Genomic DNA, 17,823 nt, shown 5'->3' with positions numbered 1-17,823 from the left:
CTACCATACAATTGCACTCATCTCCCACACTAGCAAAGTAATGGTCAAAATTCTTCAAGCCAGGCTTCAACAGTATGTGAACCATGAACTTCCAAATGTTCAAGCTGGATTTAGAAAAGGCAGAGGAAACAGAGACCAAATTGCCGACATCCGTTGGATCACAGAAAAAGCAAGAGTTCCAGAAAAACATCTATTTCTGCTTTATTGACTACGCCAAAGCCTTTGATTATGTGGGTCACAACAAAATGTGGAAAGTTCTTAAAGAGATGAGAATAACAGATCACCTGACCTGCCTCCTGAGAAATCTATATGCAGGTCAAGAAGCAACAGTTAGAAACAGACATGGAACAACAGACTGGTTCCAAATTGGGAAAGGAGTACATCAACGTTGTATATTGTCACCCTGCTCATTTAACTTATATGCAGAGTACATCATGCAAAATGCCAGGCCGGATGAAGTACAAGCTGGAATCAAGATTGCCGGGAGAAATATCAATAACCTCAGACACGCAGATGACACCACCCTTATGGCAGAAAGCAAAGAAGAACTCAAGAGCCTGTTGATGAAAGTGAAAGATCAGAGTGAAAAAGTTGGCTTAAAACTCAACATTCAGAAAACTAAGATCATGGCATCTGGTCCCATCACTTCATGGCAAATAGATGGGGAAACAATAGAAACAGTAAGAGACTTTATTTTGGGGTGCTCCAAAATCACCGCATATGGTGACTTCAGCCATGAAATTAAAAGTCGCTTGCTCCTTGGAAGAAAATCTATGACCAACCTGGAGAGCATATTAAAAAGCAAAGACACTACCCTGCCAACAAAGGTCAGTCTAGTCAAAGCTATGGTTTTTCCAGTGGTCATGTATGGATGTGAGAATTGGACTATAAAGAAAGCTGAGCATGGAAGAATTGATGCTTTTTAACTGTGGTGTTGGAGAAGAGTCTTCAGAGTCCCTTGGACTGCAAGGATATCAAACCAATCAATCCTAAAGGATATCAGTCCTGAATATTCAGTCCTGATGCTGAAGCTGAAACTCCAATACTTTAGCCACCTGATGCGAAGAGCTGACTCATTTGAAAAGACCCTGATTCTGGGAAAGATTGAGGGTAGGAGGAGAAGGGGAAGACAGATGATGAGCTGGTTGGATGGCATCACCAACTCAATGGACATGAGTTTGAGCAAGCTCTGGAACCTGGTGAAGGACAGGGAAGTCTGGCTTGCTGTAGTCCATGGGGTCACAAAGAGTCAGACATGATTGAGCAACTTAACTGATCAATTAAAGGAGAAGATAAGTACAGAGCCTATGTTCCACTAATCTCCATCTTAGCTAAATAATACAGAAAAGTTTGTAAATAGGCATTGAAAATTTTACAAATATACTGATGGCAGCATTAGGTAAAATAGATACAAAGAGAAACAATGCGAAATTCTCAACAGAGTAACACATACCCTATTCCTAAAACATACTAAAGAAAGAAAAAACTATTAGAGATAATAAATTAACTCCAAGTACTTAAGGCAATATGGATGACTCCACAGAATAGTCAATGATAAATATGAACACAGAAACACAAGCACACATACAACACATTTTGTGCAATTCCATTTAGAAAAATTCAAGAAGCAAGTAAAAATTAATCAGCTATAAAATTAAAGCTGTGGCTACGTATGGGGGGAAGAGGGAAAAGATATTTGGGAGATACATTTGAGTGTCTTCTGGAGTGAAGGTAACAGTTTTCACTTTCAAATAGTTGATTAAGCTGTAGTATTCTGTGTACTTTTCAATGATTTATAGGCAAATAACAAGAAAATGCTTTCTAAAAGTTGATTACAACTGAAAATAAAGATGAAGATAGAAATCACAAAATTTATAACCCTAGTTATATAAATATGCATTGAATAATGAATATTAAAAACAAAACAACATGTATTGCCTTGGTGTCCTATTACCCTAAAAGGTTTTAGTTTAAAAGAGAATGAAAGAAAAAGTAAACAAATTTAGTTCAGAGAAATTTAGTTTGGAGAAAGTTTTTAAGAAGAAATTGATAGAATTAAAGAATGCCCAGACTTCAGAGTAAATAAGGATATTTATAAACTAACCTTTGAAAGAGAATCCACAGTTGCTGGCTGCTGATCCTCCCTGTCCCCAGAGTCCGGAACACTGGGACTGAAGGCCATGAGGTCGGTCTTGGGCGGCCCCTCCCCAGAGCACACCCTCTGCCGCCTGTCCTGAGAGTAAGACCAGCTCCCTACCGCGCTGGAGCACACCAGCCTGGGCTTCACCGGCCCGCACGCGCCCTCGCTGGGCGGCGCCGAGCACCGCAGCGCCGTGTACAGCAGCAGCGTGAGCACCAACAGGCTGGACACCGCGCAGATGGCGATGATCAGATACACGTTCACATCTACCAGAACTGCCTCCGCTTCAGCCGCGCCAGACAACGCCCGCGAAGAGGCCTTGGGCGCCTGGCCGCTGTCCTCCAGCGACAGCAGCACGGTGGCCGTGGCCGTCAGCGCCGGCTCGCCATGGTCTTTGACCAGCACCAGCAGGCGCTGGCGCGGGGCGTCTGCCTCGTCCAGGGCGCGCGTCGTGCTGATCTCGCCGGTGTACAGTCCCACGCGGAATAGGCTGCGTGCGCCACCCCCCACCGGCTGCAGCTCGTACGACAGCCACGCGTTGTACCCCGAATCCGCGTCCACCGCGCGCACCTTCGCCACCACGTGGCCCGCGCCCACCGAACGCGCCACCATCTGGCTCACCGCGCTGGGTCCTCCGCTTGGCCCGAGCGGCAACAGCGCAGGCGCATTGTCGTTCTCGTCCAGCACGAACACCTGCAGCGTCACGTTGCTGCCCAGGGGCGGCACGCCCGCGTCGCGCGCGCTCACCTGGAACTGCAGTAGCTCCAGCTCCTCGTGGTCTAGCGGCTGCAGCGCGTACACCTTGCCGCTCTCCGCGTGCACCGACAGATAGCTGGACAGCCCGCGCTCGCCCACCCGTCGCTCCACCAGCGAGTAGGACACCAGCGCGTTTTCCTGCGCGTCCGCGTCTCGCGCAGACACGGTGAAGATGTGGCAGCCCGGAGGGTTGTTCTCCTTCACGAACACCGTGTACTCGGGCTGCGCGAACGCGGGTGCATTGTCGTTCACGTCGGCCACCTCCACAGACACACTGGCTGTGGTGGACAAGGAAGGTGACCCCCCGTCTTGAGCGGTCACCACCAATTTATAGACGGACACTTTCTCACGATCCAAGGTGCTGTCCAAAACGAGTGAATAGTAGTTCTTGAAGGTGGACACCAGCCTGAAAGGGACGTGGGGCGATAGTCTACAAGTCACCTGCCCATTGACACTGGAGTCGAGGTCAGACAAACTTATCAAGGCGATGACAGTGCCCAGTGGAGCGTCTTCCCTAATTGGGAGTGACAAGAATTTGAATTCCATTACTGGGGCATTATCATTGGTGTCTTCAACTTCCACCATAACTGTACAATGGCCAGAAAGTGGCGGCTGCCCCTTATCAATGCCCTCTACAAGAATTTCATAGGATTTGGTTTCTTCAAAATCAATATATCCCTTTACCATAATTTCTCCAGTAATTGGATCCATGTAGAATTTGGATTTCACAATGGGTAAAATATCAGCTGAGAATGAATAAATAATATTCCCATTCAAGCCTTCGTCTAAATCTGAGGCGTTAAGTTTAATTACCAACGTTCCGTTAGGAACGTTTTCTAGTAATTTCACTTCATAGAGTGTTCTGTCGAAAGTCGGGGCGTTGTCGTTGGCGTCCAGCACTCTGACGAGTAATTGAACGGTGCCAGTCAGCTCAGGTTTGCCGCCATCAGAGGCGGTAAGGACTAAAAAAATCTCCGGAGCTTCTTCTCTGTCTAAAGGTTTCCTTAATACCAGCCCAAGACGTTTTACCCGCTCCTCATCGGGCGGTTTTTCCAACGAGAAATATTCATTGGGACTCAGCCTGTAAGTCAGCAGAGCGTTGGCCCCAAAGTCTGCATCAGAGGCGCCCTCTAGCGGAAACCGAGAGTCAAGCGGCCTGGATTCAGCCATAAACAGAATCTTCTGTGTTCCTGGGAACACTGGAGGATTGTCGTTAATGTCCTTCACCTCCACCTCCACATGGAACACCTGCAGCGGCCGGTCCACGATCACCTCCAGGTGGATGCTGCACTCCGCACTCTGCCCGCACAGCTCCTCCCGGTCGATCCGAGAATTCACAAACAAAATGCCATTCTGCAGATTTACCACCAGAAGGTCCCCGCGGCCTTTGGATGACACACGAAACAGGCGCGGCACCAGTTCCGCCAGCTCCAATCCCAGGTCCTGAGCGATTCGGCCCACAAAGGTGCCGTGTTTGGCCTCTTCCAGGACAGAGTAGCGGAGCTGGCCGCTCCCAGCCTTCCAGGCTGCGAGGAACAGAAGTGAGAGCAGCAAACGCCGGTATTCCTGGCCAGTTCCCCAGGAAAACTCCATCTCATGTCTTCAGTGTTTTGTTGTCATGAAGAGAGTATTGTTTCCAAACGAAGCACTACCTCCTGACCGTTCAGTCCAATGCCATTGCAGCCTCCATTTTTTTCAGTGGTGGATGTAGCTTCTTTACCAGAAGAACAGGAGGGATTTCTTTCTTTCTTTTTGCTTTATGGTATCAATTTTATGGTACAGAGCGACATCATGTGGCTCAAAACCGTAAGTAACAGATTCTGGAAATCCATACTATGAACTGCTAAGTCTTCATTTTTCTTTCTGCCTTTCCGTGGATTTTAATGCCCTTGGAGAATAGAATCACATTTTACACTACTGCAGCACACATTTTGCGCTACTGATTGACTGTGATCCTCAGTTTCACCACAGGAGCAGATTTCACTTCAGTGGAAATACTTTTTTCATACAAGTTTTAAGTATTTACAGAGACCCAACTGTAGTTAACACTTTATACAGTTGGCAAAGTGTTGACTAGGAAAATTCGTGACATTTTTGTGTTCCTGAGAGTGAAGAAAGGTAGTCATTAATGATGACACTATTCATCATTGGATTTTACATTCTGGTTATTGAAGACGTCAGAGAATATGTCTCTAGGAAAACTCTGATCTCAGAGATAGGTAGTTGAAAGGGAATTTCAAAAAATATTCAAACAAGGAAGCAAAGACCATCAGCACTTAATTGAGAGTCTTCCTTAAATAATGTAAGGGCTGAGGGCAATGAAGCTTTAACAGGAAAGTAGGACATTGCAGTATACATTGTGTTGGAAAGTATTCCAAATAATTTCATTCCCTGGAACCCATTCACCTCCCATGAACAACACTGGTATTCTCATTTTGGTTCTCATGGTTTATAAACACTTGCTTGTTCTTCAGGACCTAATATGCTTCAACTTCTGTTTCTCCTACAGTGCTCATATAGTCTAGCCAAAGTGGACAATTTCCTGCTTCCAATAACATTTTTTGCTAAACAAATATACTCATTTCATTCTCTGCCTAAGTAATATCCAGCATTTCCAAACTCTAATAAAAGCAGTCTTCCCCCATTATATAATAACTTAAAACTTCCTTGACCAATAAAGACTTTCACGATTAAGCCAATTGGGCAGGCATCTTTACTTTCTTTTATACTATAGCATCTAGGTCAATCACATTAGCCATTTATTACATTAATTTCTCTTTTGTAGGTATTTGGGTATATGTATCTAATCATAAATTTTTGGAATGTAAACTTTTAAAGAGAATATTTTACCATAATATTTTAACATTCAGAATACTTATTGAGTAGTTAGTTAATATTTACTGAATAGAATAGTTTGGTTTTCTTCTATTGCTTAATAAAATGCATTAAATTAAGGTGATCATGTAGCTAGTTAAGAAAATACGATGTCTCAGCAACCTCTATAACTTTCCAGAGATAAAGGAAATATTTTCCTTAGGCACTGCTCTATGTAAGATATATTTCAATTGCCATATTGAAAACATGGATTTCAGGTTAGTTTTCTTTCCAGTTCTTAGCAAGCATGATCCTTGAGACATTAATAGTTCTGATGGTCAATAAGGCATTCCCAAATAATAGAGCACAATATACTCTCCACACACACACATGCACACACACACACACACACACACACATACACGCACACCAATATAGAAGGACATAATGGTAGTTATTTTCAAACTTTGACTCTTCTGTTCATAAGCTGCATATTCCATAGTTGTCTAGGACAAAAAACATCAGTCTAGGACTTCCCTGGCAGTCCAGTCATTAGGACTCTTCACTTCCACTGAAGGGAGCAAGGGTTGGATCCCTGGTTAGAGAACTAAGATCCCCAGCATGTGCATGGTGAAGCCAAAAAAATTAAAAAAAAAAATAAATCTAGTGAAAATAGCCCTAGGCTCCCATTCTAGGAAAAGCCAGACTCCTCACCACCATCATTTTTTTCTGAATTAAAACATAAATCTGAAAACATAAAACTGAAACTAAAGTAGTTTCAGTTATAGGACCCAACCTGTAGATTTGTGCAAAATGATTGGTATTAAACACTGAAACAAAGTAAAAAAGAATCCTTGACCATTTACTCTATTTTGCTAATAATTAAATAGATAAGGAAAGCAGAAGAATAGAAAGGATATTTGGGAACTATTCAGTATTTACCTGGTATAGTAGCAACACATCTCTAAGGGGCAAAATTCAAAAGTTTTAAAAATGTCTTATTAGCTGAGACTCATGTTAGAGATGAGTCTCTCAAATGAGACTCATTTGAAGAGGAGAACTGAACTTGAAGACTGAAGTCTCATATCCTGGAAGACAAGAACTCTGGATGACCCTATTAGTTACAACAGGATGAAAATGATACCTAATAAAATAAATAGTGAACTGAGGTTGAACATGCTGTGGCTCACACTTGATGGACAAGGAGTCACAAAGGACAGAGCCAGAAAGTGGAAATGGAAGTGGGAAAATGCAGGATTTTCTGTTTTATATGTTAGCTGCCCCTACAATGTCATTGAGTATTAACCAGGTTTTACCAATGAAACTTGAACAAGGAAGTAGAAAGTTGTAGAGTACATACCTTGTGTAGAAAAGTATTCCATACAATTAGAATGGAATACACGGGAACACATTCCCCTCCCATGAGAAAGGTTGGTGTCTTCATTTTTACCTCTAATGGTTTGAATACTTGCCCATTCTTCAGTCATTAACATGCCTAAGCTTTAGTTTCCAGTGGCAAAGAAACATCAATGGGAGTCCACCAATTTACTAGGAGAACTGAACAAATATCAATGAATGGTATGAATGGAAAATAATTTTACTTCCAGTTATTTGGAACTTTGTACTTACTTTATGACACACATTAGTGGGTTGGTATTCAGAGGAGGTCACCAATAATGACATTGAACTTTTTGGATATTAGTATCCTTAATATTGTATGTAAAAGAGATTAATGACAATAAGTTTTGCTAGTAGAATGGCTTTAAAATGAGACGTACAATATTTTTCCAGCACTGTGCAGGTAGAAAATAATAGTTCTTAACAAGACTAATAATACTCTTCCAAAAGCAACATTTTCTAAATGATGATATAGTAAAGGGAATATTAAAATTTCACTTCCTGTTGATTTCTTAATGCTCTCTAATAAAAAGTAGTAAGAAACTGAAGAAAAAGATACAATTCTATAAGCAATAAATTTACTATTCTAGCTTTTTTGCCCAATTGGAAAACTAGGAACAATACACAGTATTGCAAAATGTGAGCACAAAAATTAAAACATCATGTTCAAGTAGAAAGAGGAAGTGAGAATCCAAATAAATAGATAAATGAGTAAAGGGGATCTATAGGAGAGAACAGGTTTAAAAAACTAAATGGGCCAGTGACATTTGGACTAACATCTACTCCAAATTTCAAATGAAAAGTATCATTAGCTATTGAAGCATTGTACAGGAATTAGTACACCACAGTTAAAGTTAAATATTGTAAACAGTGCAAAATACCCTAGAAAAATCTATTTTATCTATCCAGACTTTTAGCAATATGATAATCCTCCAGCGATTTTTAAACACTGGCAAGTATGGTACTCACAACTTATTGCTGATTTGGTTCAAAATCATTCATTAGTCACAAGAAATTCAAACATTTTAACAACAAAACCAATACTTGGAAAAGTCTACTGCCAGAAACAAGACTAATTACTGTTAAAAATGCTTCCAAAGAAGCAGAAATAGTCCATCAAGAATAAAGACATCTTTGAAAGGATTTTTTTTAAGTACTCACTTTGGCAGGAAGATCAGTCTCCACATCCAGCTGCTCTTCTCTGTCTCCACTAATGGGACCAGGTGGAAGACTAGGACTGAAGGCCATGAGATCGGTCTTGGGCTGTCCCTCCCCAGAACACACCCTCTGCCGCCTCTCCTGTGAGTAAGACCAGCTCCCCACCGTGCTGGAGCACACCAGCCTGGGCTTCACCGGCCCGCACGCGCCCTCGCTGGGCGGCGCCGAGCACCGCAGCGCCGTATACAGCAGCAGCGTGAGCACCAAAAGGCTGGACACCGCGCAGATGGCGATGATCAGATACACGTTCACATCCACCAGAACGGCTTCCGCTTCAGAGGCGCCAGACAACGCCCGCGAAGAGGCCATGGGCGCCTGGCCGCTATCCTCCAGCGACAGCAGCACTGTGGCCGTGGCCGTCAGCGCCGGCTCGCCGTGGTCTTTCACCAGCACCAGCAGGCGCTGGCGCGGCGCGTCCGCCTCGTCCAGGGCGCGCGTCGTGCTAATCTCGCCGGTGTACAGTCCCACGCGGAACGGGGTGCTCGCGCCACCCGCCGCCGGCTGCAGCTCGTACGACAGCCACGCGTTGTAGCCCGAGTCGGCGTCCACCGCGCGCACCTTCGCCACCACGTGGCCCGCGCCCACCGAACGCGCCACCACCTGGCTCACCGCGCTGGGTCCTCCGCTTGGCCCGGGCGGCAACAGCGCAGGCGCGTTGTCGTTCTCGTCCAGCACGAACACCTGCAGCGTCACGTTGCTGCCCAGGGGCGGCACGCCCGCGTCGCGCGCGCTCACCTGGAACTGCAGCAGCTCCAGCTCCTCGTGGTCCAGCGGCTGCAGCGCGTACACCTTGCCGCTCTCTGCGTGCACTGACACGTAGCTCGACAGCGCGCGCTCGCCCACCCGTCGCTCCACCAGTGAGTAGGACACCAGCGCGTTCTCCTGTGCGTCGGCGTCTCGCGCCGACACGGTGAAGATGTGGCAGCCGGGCGGGTTGTTCTCTTTCACGAACATGGTATACTCTGGCTGCGCGAACGCGGGCGCGTTGTCGTTCACGTCGGCCACCTCCACGGACACGCTGGCCATGGCCGACAGCGAAGGCGAGCCCCCGTCCCTCGCAGTCACCACTACCTCATAGTTCGCCACGCTCTCGCGATCCAAGACGCTGTCCAACACTAATGAATAGTAGTTCTTGAAGGTGGACACCAGCTTGAAGGGCACATGATGAGTCAAGGTGCAGGTCACCTGCCCATTGGCACCGGAATCGAGGTCGGACACGCTGATCAAGGCGATGACTGTGCCGACTGGAGCATCTTCTAATATAGGTAAAGAGAGTGATTTGATAACCAACTCAGGTACATTATCATTTGTGTCCAAAATTTCCACTAGAACCGTGCAGTGATCTGCCATTGGGGGATTTCCTTTATCTGTTGCCTCTACCTGTATTTCATATAACTTAGTTAACTCAAAATCTATGTCACCCTTTACAGTGATGTATCCATTAACTGGGTCTAAATGGAATTTCGACAGAGTATCTGCTGATGTGTCTGTATTGAAAGAATACACAATGTCCTTATTTATTCCTTCATCCAAATCAGAGGCGTTAACAGTCACTACTAGGGTGCCATTTGGTGCATTTTCAAATAATTTGACTTTGTAGATCGTGCTCTCAAACTCTGGAGCATTATCATTTACATCTAGAACGGTGATCTTCAGTTGAGTAGTACCAGTGAGTTCTGGTTTCCCGCCGTCAACTGCAGTTATAAGTAAGTGATGCTCAGGAGTGTCCTCTCGATTTAAAAGTTTTTTCAGCACAAGTCCAAGGGATTTAATTTCCTCATCATTTCTTTTTACATCCAAGGTAAAATATTCATTCGAGTTAAGCCTGTAAGTTAATAAAGAATTAGCTCCGATATCTGCATCTGATGCGCCCTCTAGCGGAATCCGAGAACCAGGCGGCCGGGATTCATAAATAAACAAATTTTTTACTGCCATTGGAAAAACCGGTGGGTTGTCGTTAATGTCCTTCACCTCCACCTCCACATGGAACACTTGCAGCGGCCGGTCCACGATCACCTCCAGGTGGATGCTGCATTCCGCCCTCGGCCCGCACAGCTCCTCCCTGTCGATCCGAGAATTCACAAACAAAATACCATTCTGCAGGTTTACCTCCAGAAGATCCCCGCGGTCTTTGGACGCCACCCGGAACAAGCGCGGCACCAGCTCCTCCAGCTCCAGCCCCAGGTCCTGCGTGATGCGGCCCACGAAGGTGCCGTGTTTGGCCTCCTCGGAGACCCAGTAGTGGACCTGGCCGCTCCCGGCCTCCCAGAATAGGAGAAGCATTACCGAAAGCAGTAGTCGGCAGTCTCCCTGACCTTCTCTCCAGGAAAGTACCATTGCAAGCGTTTTCCAAGTATTGGGTCGCTTTTGCAACGATCAAAATTTTGAAAATACTTTTAGTTCCTTATTCTTCATTTCATAAATAATCATTCCATGCCCGTATTTCACAGATGGTGAGGAAAAGCAGCATCTTACTACGTAATGAATGCTGTATTTCTTCTGTGGTAAAATACCTTGCGGTGGACAGCGACATCATGTGGCTAAATGTGTAGGTATTAAATAAATCTATGTTTTCCTTCCATTGAACTTACCTCAATTTTTTCCCTTGTTAATTCCTTCCCACGCCTCAAAGTCTTCATTTTTTTTTTCAAAATATATGCTTAGAACTTTTCTACTAATTCATGACTTTCAATTAGGCCAGTCCATTCCATACAGTTCAATATAGTAAAATAGTGATTATTGTTTTAACAGTAGTGGACATCTATTGGAAATATTTCCCCTGTGACAAGTACTATTCCTTTTGTTTTAACAGGGTTATCTCATTAAATTCTCACAACACCTTCTGAGGTAGGTATTAATATGATTCAGTTTTTAGAAACACTGAAGTGGAAACATGTACAGGTTAGTAACTTAAAAAATAATATTGACTTGTGGTGTTGAGTGGGATCTCAATCTAATTCAAGATTCATGACTTTAACCACTTGACCACAAAGTCTACATTTTACATAAAAATCAGGCCTTTGATATTTGTAACCATTAAAACAATAAGACTGATAAAAATGTGTATGTATATATATATATATATACACACAATTCTATATTATTATGGCAATTTGTTAATTTATAAATTATGTTCACTTATATTTCTTCCTTTATAGAATGTCTACAAACCATTCTTGTGTCCTTTATCCAACAACTGCATCTTTGTTAGCTGTCTCAACTATTATTTATATAAAGATTTCACAAATCAGTCTTGTTGTTGTTGTTAAGTCATTAAGTCATGTCTGACTCTTTTGCAACCCTATGAACTGTAGTCCACCAGGCTCCTCTGTCCATGGGATTTCTCAGGCAAGAACACTGGAGTGGATTACCATTTCCTTCTCTAGATAATCTTTCTGACACATGGATCAAACCCACATCTCCTGCATTGGCAGTCGGATTCTTTACTACTGAGCCACCAGGGAAGCCAAAGTCAGTATTTTACAGTACCGTTATTTTGTAAATTTTATTTTTGCTGCATAAAAACACAGCAAATTGTTTGATTTGGATATTTGTTATAGTCACATCATACCAGGGAAAATTATATTAACTTTTAAAATCTCTATACCATTTATACATTTCAATTTACCTGTATATCCTAAAATGTCCCCAATATGAAATAATTGTGTTTTTAATAATCTTCACTCTGGATGAATTTCTGGCTTCCAATTTGTTAAAAAGTTGTTACTTGAAAGAACTGGTGTTTAGTCATTAAAGAGAGAAAGTAGTTTTAGAATCTGACTCACTTATTCAACATATGTAAAACTAGGCCATGAATTATACTAAATGTATCTGTGAAATTAGTAAGATGTGTGCATTCTCTGAGCGTTTGGAAGTTGAACAGAGAAAATTCATGGGAAGAGGTTGAATTTAGAGAGGTAAGAGTATGCCCAAATTTTGCTTATAATCAGACTCTTTTTAAATGAAATTGAACATGCGATTTAAGGGAATTCCTTGTTGATCCAGTGGTTAGGATTCCTTGCTTCCACTGCTGGGAGTGTGACCAAAAACAAACAGTCATTTAAGTATTACGAGAATAGTTCTCATAACAGGTTTTTTCATGTACTCATTGAATGCAACCAACACTGCAGTTTACTCATATTTTATTACTCATATTTAGAATAGAATAAATTATCAATTAAATTTTAATGAATAAGTGAATATTTTAAATTAACTTTCTTTCAAATATGAGGTAAATTAAATTAATGATATTTGTTTATATCAAACACATAATTTCGAATTGATTCTGCTATACTAGTTCATGAAAAAGAAGTAAACATTTAAGACTTATTTTGGAAAAGAATGGATCTAGGAAATAATTATAATTATCAGTATGCCAGTAGGTGCTTTGGTGGGTCTTTAAAGGCAGTAGCAAAATAAATAAATAAATAAATAAAGGCAGTAGCTAGTTTTAAAATGAGAGGCAAAATTAAAATTTTTAAATATCATGGACTTCATATCAGTAAGATACCTTTCACAGCTTACTGTAATACTATACATTTCATGACACTTAAGAGTATACTCTCTGCAAAATGGAATGCCATAGGGAATTTATAAGAGAGTAGACCCCATAATGATTATTAAGAGATGAAGGTAATAGTAAAGAAACTATATGAGTTTAGAAAACTGAGCTAATATGTGGATAAAGTATTAGTGAGTAATATCTACTCTCACTTAGACATCTCTTGGCAACTGAATCAAGAAAATGTAAATATAAAATAAAAATCAGTAAGAGCTTATACAATGATCTGTTGTGATTCCTGGAGGTATGGACACACCTGGATATAATATAAAAGCTTACAATTTACCTAGAATAGAATATAGTGACAAGACTGCTGGTAGGAGAGATTCCATTTGACCATTCATACTTCCTGCACACAAGTCTCAAGAAAGTAATGAGTAGTGATGACTCATCTTAAGAAAGAGCTTTTTCCTCATCTGTTCAAGACATTTGTTTTTCTCTGTAAAGTCTCAGATGAACTTTTCTGATTCCCAGCAAATATATACTCCCTGCATTTTGAGGTATATCAACTCTGAGGTGCTAATAAGTTTCCTGCAGGAACAGATTATACTTAAATGCAGGTCACTATTTCTCCCACCAAACTCCATTCCTTTAATAACAGATAGAAATGTATATTCTGGCCTATCTGTAAAATGGCTAAAGCTATTAGCCAAGTGATCATAAAGATCACTTAGTAGAAGTTATTTCATGAATCATCAATATCCACATATATTTGAGGAGGGAAAAGCAAATAACTATGGACCAAAGAGTAGTAAAAGACAGTAATTTCACCCCCAAGACATCTTCCTTTGGTTGGAAAAAAAGTGTTTTTAACATCCTTTCCAAATGTAACATTTACTCACCAAGTTTAGTGTTTAACCCAACATAGTAGTTTCCATTGAATAGCTACATTTTCCTTACCTTGTGTGCAGTGCTAAGTTACTTCAGTTGTGTCTGGCTCTGTGAGACCCTATGGACTGTAGCCTGCCAGGCTCCTCTGTCCGTGGGATTCTGTAGGCAAGAATACTGGAGTGGGTTGCCATGCCCTCCTCCAGGCCCAGGGATCAACCTGAGTCTCTTAAAACTCCTACACTGACAGGCAGGTTCTTTACCACTAGCACCCTTCCTTATGTTACCTTTTGGGAAAACTCCAACTTCATAGGAATATGATTGCTGCCAGTCTTGGAAAATGTTATCACAGGCATTCTGTGTGGCACCAGAGGGAGGTGGTCAATCTCTGCACAGTGGGAGGTCTACATATATTAACCCAGTGATACACTTTAAGCCTGACTAAACATCCCACTAAATAAATACTGGGTTATAGTATTCTCCATTTGTATGAAGAAAAAGTCCCACTACCTGGCCACCCCACAATGTGACTTTTTAAAATGATTTTTCAATTAAACAAAGTTGAAAGGGAGCTCTTTTCTCAGTGAACTCTCTATTGTGCCTTAAAACTAAGAATTTTGCAAATGTGAAGTCTTTATTCCAAATAACGGGTTATTTTTTACTATTGAAAGACATATGTAAGATTAGCAATTATTTCTAAATGATGTCATGTGTTGTGATGACCTATGATATGTACTTTGGAGGTCCTGGCATTATAAATTTATTCAGGCTGCTTTTAAATACATGGAAATAAAAACTAGCATATTAACTGTTACATAAACAGATAAAGACAAATTCTTGATCAAAGGAATAATTTGGGAAATTTCCAACATATTCTGACAGAATGGATGAATGATGTAAATTGAAAATATATATGTGCTTGCTTCGGCAGCACATATACTAAAATTGGAACGATACAGAGAAGATTAGCATGGTCCCTGCGCAAGGATGACACGCAAATTCGTGAAGTGTTCCATATTTTTAAGAAAATTTAAAAAAAAAGAAAATATATATTCCATAATCATGCTCTAAATTTCCCCAATTGTGATTTTTTAATACAAGAAAAACAATTTACAGGTAATAGTAAGTTTTCAAATTTTGCTGAAGTATTTTTTTCATTCCTTTAATCCTATTATTCATGGTGAAAGGAATACTTTGGAAAATTATTTTGGAATAATTTTGGAATTTATGGAAATTTCAAAATGTAAAAAGATCATCTAAGTAATTTATTCTCAATGCAAGAAATTGATTTCTATTCATATCACATATTGCACAATAGGATAACGATATAAATAAAAACAACTATAAATCAAAATAATTAATAGAATTATAGAGAACAAAGGAAATAAAACAATTTTAGAGATTATGGGGAAAAAATTGAGACTCACCTTTCCGAATTGTTCTGATTCGGAGAGTTGTTGTCTTTCGTCCGCTGAGCCTGGACCTTGAGGCAGGCTAGGACTGAAGGCCATGAGGTCGGTTTTCGGCGGCCCCTCTCCAGAGCACACCCTCTGCTGCCTCTCCTTCGAATGAGACCAGCTCCCTACCGCGCTGGAGCACACCAGCCTGGGCTTGCCCCTCGCGTACGCGCCCTCGCTGGGCGGCGCCGAGCACCGCAGCGCCGTGTACAGCAGCAGCGTGAGCACCAAAAGGCTGGACACCGCGCAGATGGCGATGATCAGATACACGTTCACATCCACCAGAACAGCCTCCGCTTCAGAGGCGCCAGACAACGCCCGCGAAGAGGCCTTGGGCGCCTGGCCGCTGTCCTCCAGCGACAGCAGCACGGTGGCCGTGGCCGTCAGCGCCGGCTCGCCGTGGTCTTTCACCAGCACCAGCAGGCGCTGGCGCGGCGCGTCCGCCTCGTCTAGGGCGCGCGTCGTGCTGATCTCGCCGGTGTACAGCCCCACGCGGAACGGGGTGCTCGCGCCACCCGCCGCCGGCTGCAGCTCGTACGACAGCCACGCGTTGTAGCCCGAGTCGGCGTCCACCGCGCGCACCTTCGCCACCACGTGGCCCGCGCCCACCGAACGCGCCACCACCTGGCTCACCGCGCTGGGTCCTCCACCTGGCCCGGGTGGCAGCAGCGCAGGCGCGTTGTCGTTCTCGTCCAGCACGAACACCTGCAGCGTCACGTTGCTGCCCAGGGGCGGCACGCCCGCGTCGCGCGCGCTCACCTGGAACTGCAGCAGCTCCAGCTCCTCGTGGTCCAGCGGCTGCAGCGCGTACACCTTGCCGCTCTCTGCGTGCACCGACACGTAGCTCGACAGCGCGCGCTCGCCCACCCGTCGCTCCACCAGCGAGTAGGACACCAGCGCGTTCTCCTGCGCGTCCGCGTCCCGCGCCGACACGGTGAAGATGTGGCGGCCGGGCGGGTTGTTCTCCTTCACGAACACCGTGTACTCGGGCTGCGCAAACGCGGGCGCGTTGTCGTTCACGTCAGCTATCTCCACCGACACGCTGGCCGTGGCCGACAACGGAGGTGAGCCCCCGTCCCTCGCGGTCACCACCACCTCATAGTTCGCCACGCTCTCGCGATCCAAGACGCTGTCCAAAACGAGTGAATAGTAATTCTTGAAGGTGGACACCAGTTTGAAGAGGTCTTGGGGGATCAGGGTGCAGGTCACCTGTCCATTGACACCGGAGTCACGGTCGGCCACCGTGATGAGAGCAATGACACTGCCCAGTGGAGCATCCTCTCGAATGGGAAGTGAAAGAGACGTGATTGAGACTTCTGGTGAGTTATCATTGATGTCCACAAGTTTCACTGAAATTTTACAGTGCCCAGACATTGACGGAGTCCCGTTGTCATACGCAATGACATGAATATCATAGAATTTCACTTCTTCATAATCTAATTGTCCCTTAGTTCTGATTTCCCCTGAGCTAGGATCTATGTTGAACTTGGTCTTTATATCCCGGGACACATCACTACTAAATGAATACATAATCTCACTATTTGATCCTTCATCTGCATCAGAAGAATTTAATTTAATCACCAAGGTTCCATTTGCCACGTTCTCTAACAACTGTATTTTGTAAACTGCTTGGTCAAAAGTAGGTTCGTTGTCATTCACGTCTAATACCTTAACAAGCAACTGAACGGTGCCGGTGAGCTCAGGTTTGCCCCCATCAGTAGCCACTAGTAACAAATTAATTTCAGCAGTTTCCTCTCTGTCCAGAGATTTCCTCAGCACAAGAGACAAAGACTGACTTAGTTCATCATTTGTCTGTGTATCTAGAAAGAAAAACTCACTGGAGCTGAGCTTGTAGGTGAGAAGAGCGTTTACTCCGATATCTGCATCAAATGCCCCCTCTAGAGGAAACCGTGAGTCAAGCAGTCTCGATTCGTGAAACCGGATAGTCTTTACCGCCACTGGAAATACTGGTGGGTTGTCGTTAATGTCCTTCACCTCCACCTCCACATGGAACACCTGTAGCGGCCGGTCCACGATCACCTCCAGGTGGATACTGCACTCTGCTCTCCTCCCGCACAGCTCCTCCCGGTCGATCCGAGAATTCACAAACAAAATGCCATTCTGCAGATTTACCTCCAGAAGGTCCCTGTGGCCTTTGGATGCCACCCGGAACAGGCGCGGCACCAGCTCCTCCAGCTCCAGTCCCAGATCCTGGGCGATGCGGCCTACGAAGGTGCCGTGTTTGGCCTCCTCAGGGACTGAGTAGCGGACCTGGCCGCTCCCGGCCTCGCCTACAGCTAAGAGCAGAAGCAGCGGAAGCAGATGCCGGATATCCACGCCCCTACTCTTAGAAGACACCATCACCAATTCTCAGTGAGTTGATCAAATTAGAATATCATGTGTTGTGCAAAATTTTAAATGTTGTCCTCTAATCTCTGCTCAAGTCCTGCTGCTTCTCTTATTGTTCTCCTCCTCGCTGGAGTTACAATAGGGTTCTGGGTATTTTTTCTTCTTAGAGGATATACTGTGGTAAGACAGCGACATCATGTGGCCAAAATGTAGGCTCTACTGTTGATTGTGTAGATTTAAATTTTAACAATTGTCCAGGCTAAGTTTACTGATAGCTTTCATTTAGGAAAAATACCTATCTT

At 43.7% G+C, this 17,823-nt stretch overlaps 3 protein-coding genes and 1 non-coding gene across 4 annotated transcripts; 1 reads left to right on the top strand and 3 right to left on the bottom strand.

The window, feature by feature from the left end:
• Nucleotides 1–1,892: 1,892 nt before the first annotated feature.
• LOC129633741 (protocadherin alpha-4-like) lies at nt 1,893–6,349 on the bottom strand. Its single transcript, XM_055555660.1, has one exon. It carries the CDS (start codon nt 4,487–4,489, stop codon nt 2,093–2,095), a length of 2,397 nt encoding a protein of 798 aa, XP_055411635.1. The 5' UTR covers nt 4,490–6,349; the 3' UTR covers nt 1,893–2,092.
• A 1,784-nt stretch (nt 6,350–8,133) lies between these two features.
• LOC129629689 (protocadherin alpha-3-like) lies at nt 8,134–10,663 on the bottom strand. Its single transcript, XM_055549872.1, has 2 exons — nt 8,264–10,663; nt 8,134–8,184 (listed from the first exon to the last, which is right to left on the bottom strand). Exons 1-2 carry the CDS (start codon nt 10,661–10,663, stop codon nt 8,134–8,136), a joined length of 2,451 nt encoding a protein of 816 aa, XP_055405847.1.
• A 1,671-nt stretch (nt 10,664–12,334) lies between these two features.
• Nucleotides 12,335–17,533, bottom strand: LOC129629627 (protocadherin alpha-2-like). The gene is made up of 2 exons (XM_055549762.1): nt 15,093–17,533; nt 12,335–12,356 (listed from the first exon to the last, which is right to left on the bottom strand). The coding sequence occupies exons 1-2, from the start codon at nt 17,531–17,533 to the stop codon at nt 12,335–12,337; spliced, it is 2,463 nt and encodes an 820-aa protein (XP_055405737.1).
• Nucleotides 14,631–14,737, top strand: LOC129642455 (U6 spliceosomal RNA). The gene has a single exon (XR_008709725.1). It is a non-coding gene; the product is annotated as a U6 spliceosomal RNA (small nuclear RNA).
• Nucleotides 17,534–17,823: the final 290 nt, after the last annotated feature.

This window comes from Bubalus kerabau, chromosome 1 (assembly GCF_029407905.1).
Source record: "Bubalus kerabau isolate K-KA32 ecotype Philippines breed swamp buffalo chromosome 1, PCC_UOA_SB_1v2, whole genome shotgun sequence".
In the NCBI taxonomy this organism is placed as follows: domain Eukaryota; kingdom Metazoa; phylum Chordata; class Mammalia; order Artiodactyla; family Bovidae; genus Bubalus; species Bubalus kerabau.
This window is presented reverse-complemented; position numbering and strand designations above follow the sequence as displayed.

Bases quoted from the DNA above. Each gene is read 5' to 3' on its own strand.
- LOC129633741 (XM_055555660.1), bottom strand. From the start codon at position 4,489: ATGGAGTTTTCCTGGGGAACTGGCCAGGAATACCGGCGTTTGCTGCTC.
- LOC129629689 (XM_055549872.1), bottom strand. From the start codon at position 10,663: ATGGTACTTTCCTGGAGAGAAGGTCAGGGAGACTGCCGACTACTGCTT. The intron at 8,185-8,263 runs ACTTAAAAAAAA...TTTTAACAGTAA, and splicing joins ATCTTCCTGCCAAAGTGAGT to TTAGTCTTGTTTCTGGCAGT.
- LOC129629627 (XM_055549762.1), bottom strand. From the start codon at position 17,533: ATGGTGTCTTCTAAGAGTAGGGGCGTGGATATCCGGCATCTGCTTCCG. The intron at 12,357-15,092 runs GTTCTCTATAAT...TCACACTCCCAG, and splicing joins AAAATTGTTTTATTTCCTTT to CAGTGGAAGCAAGGAATCCT.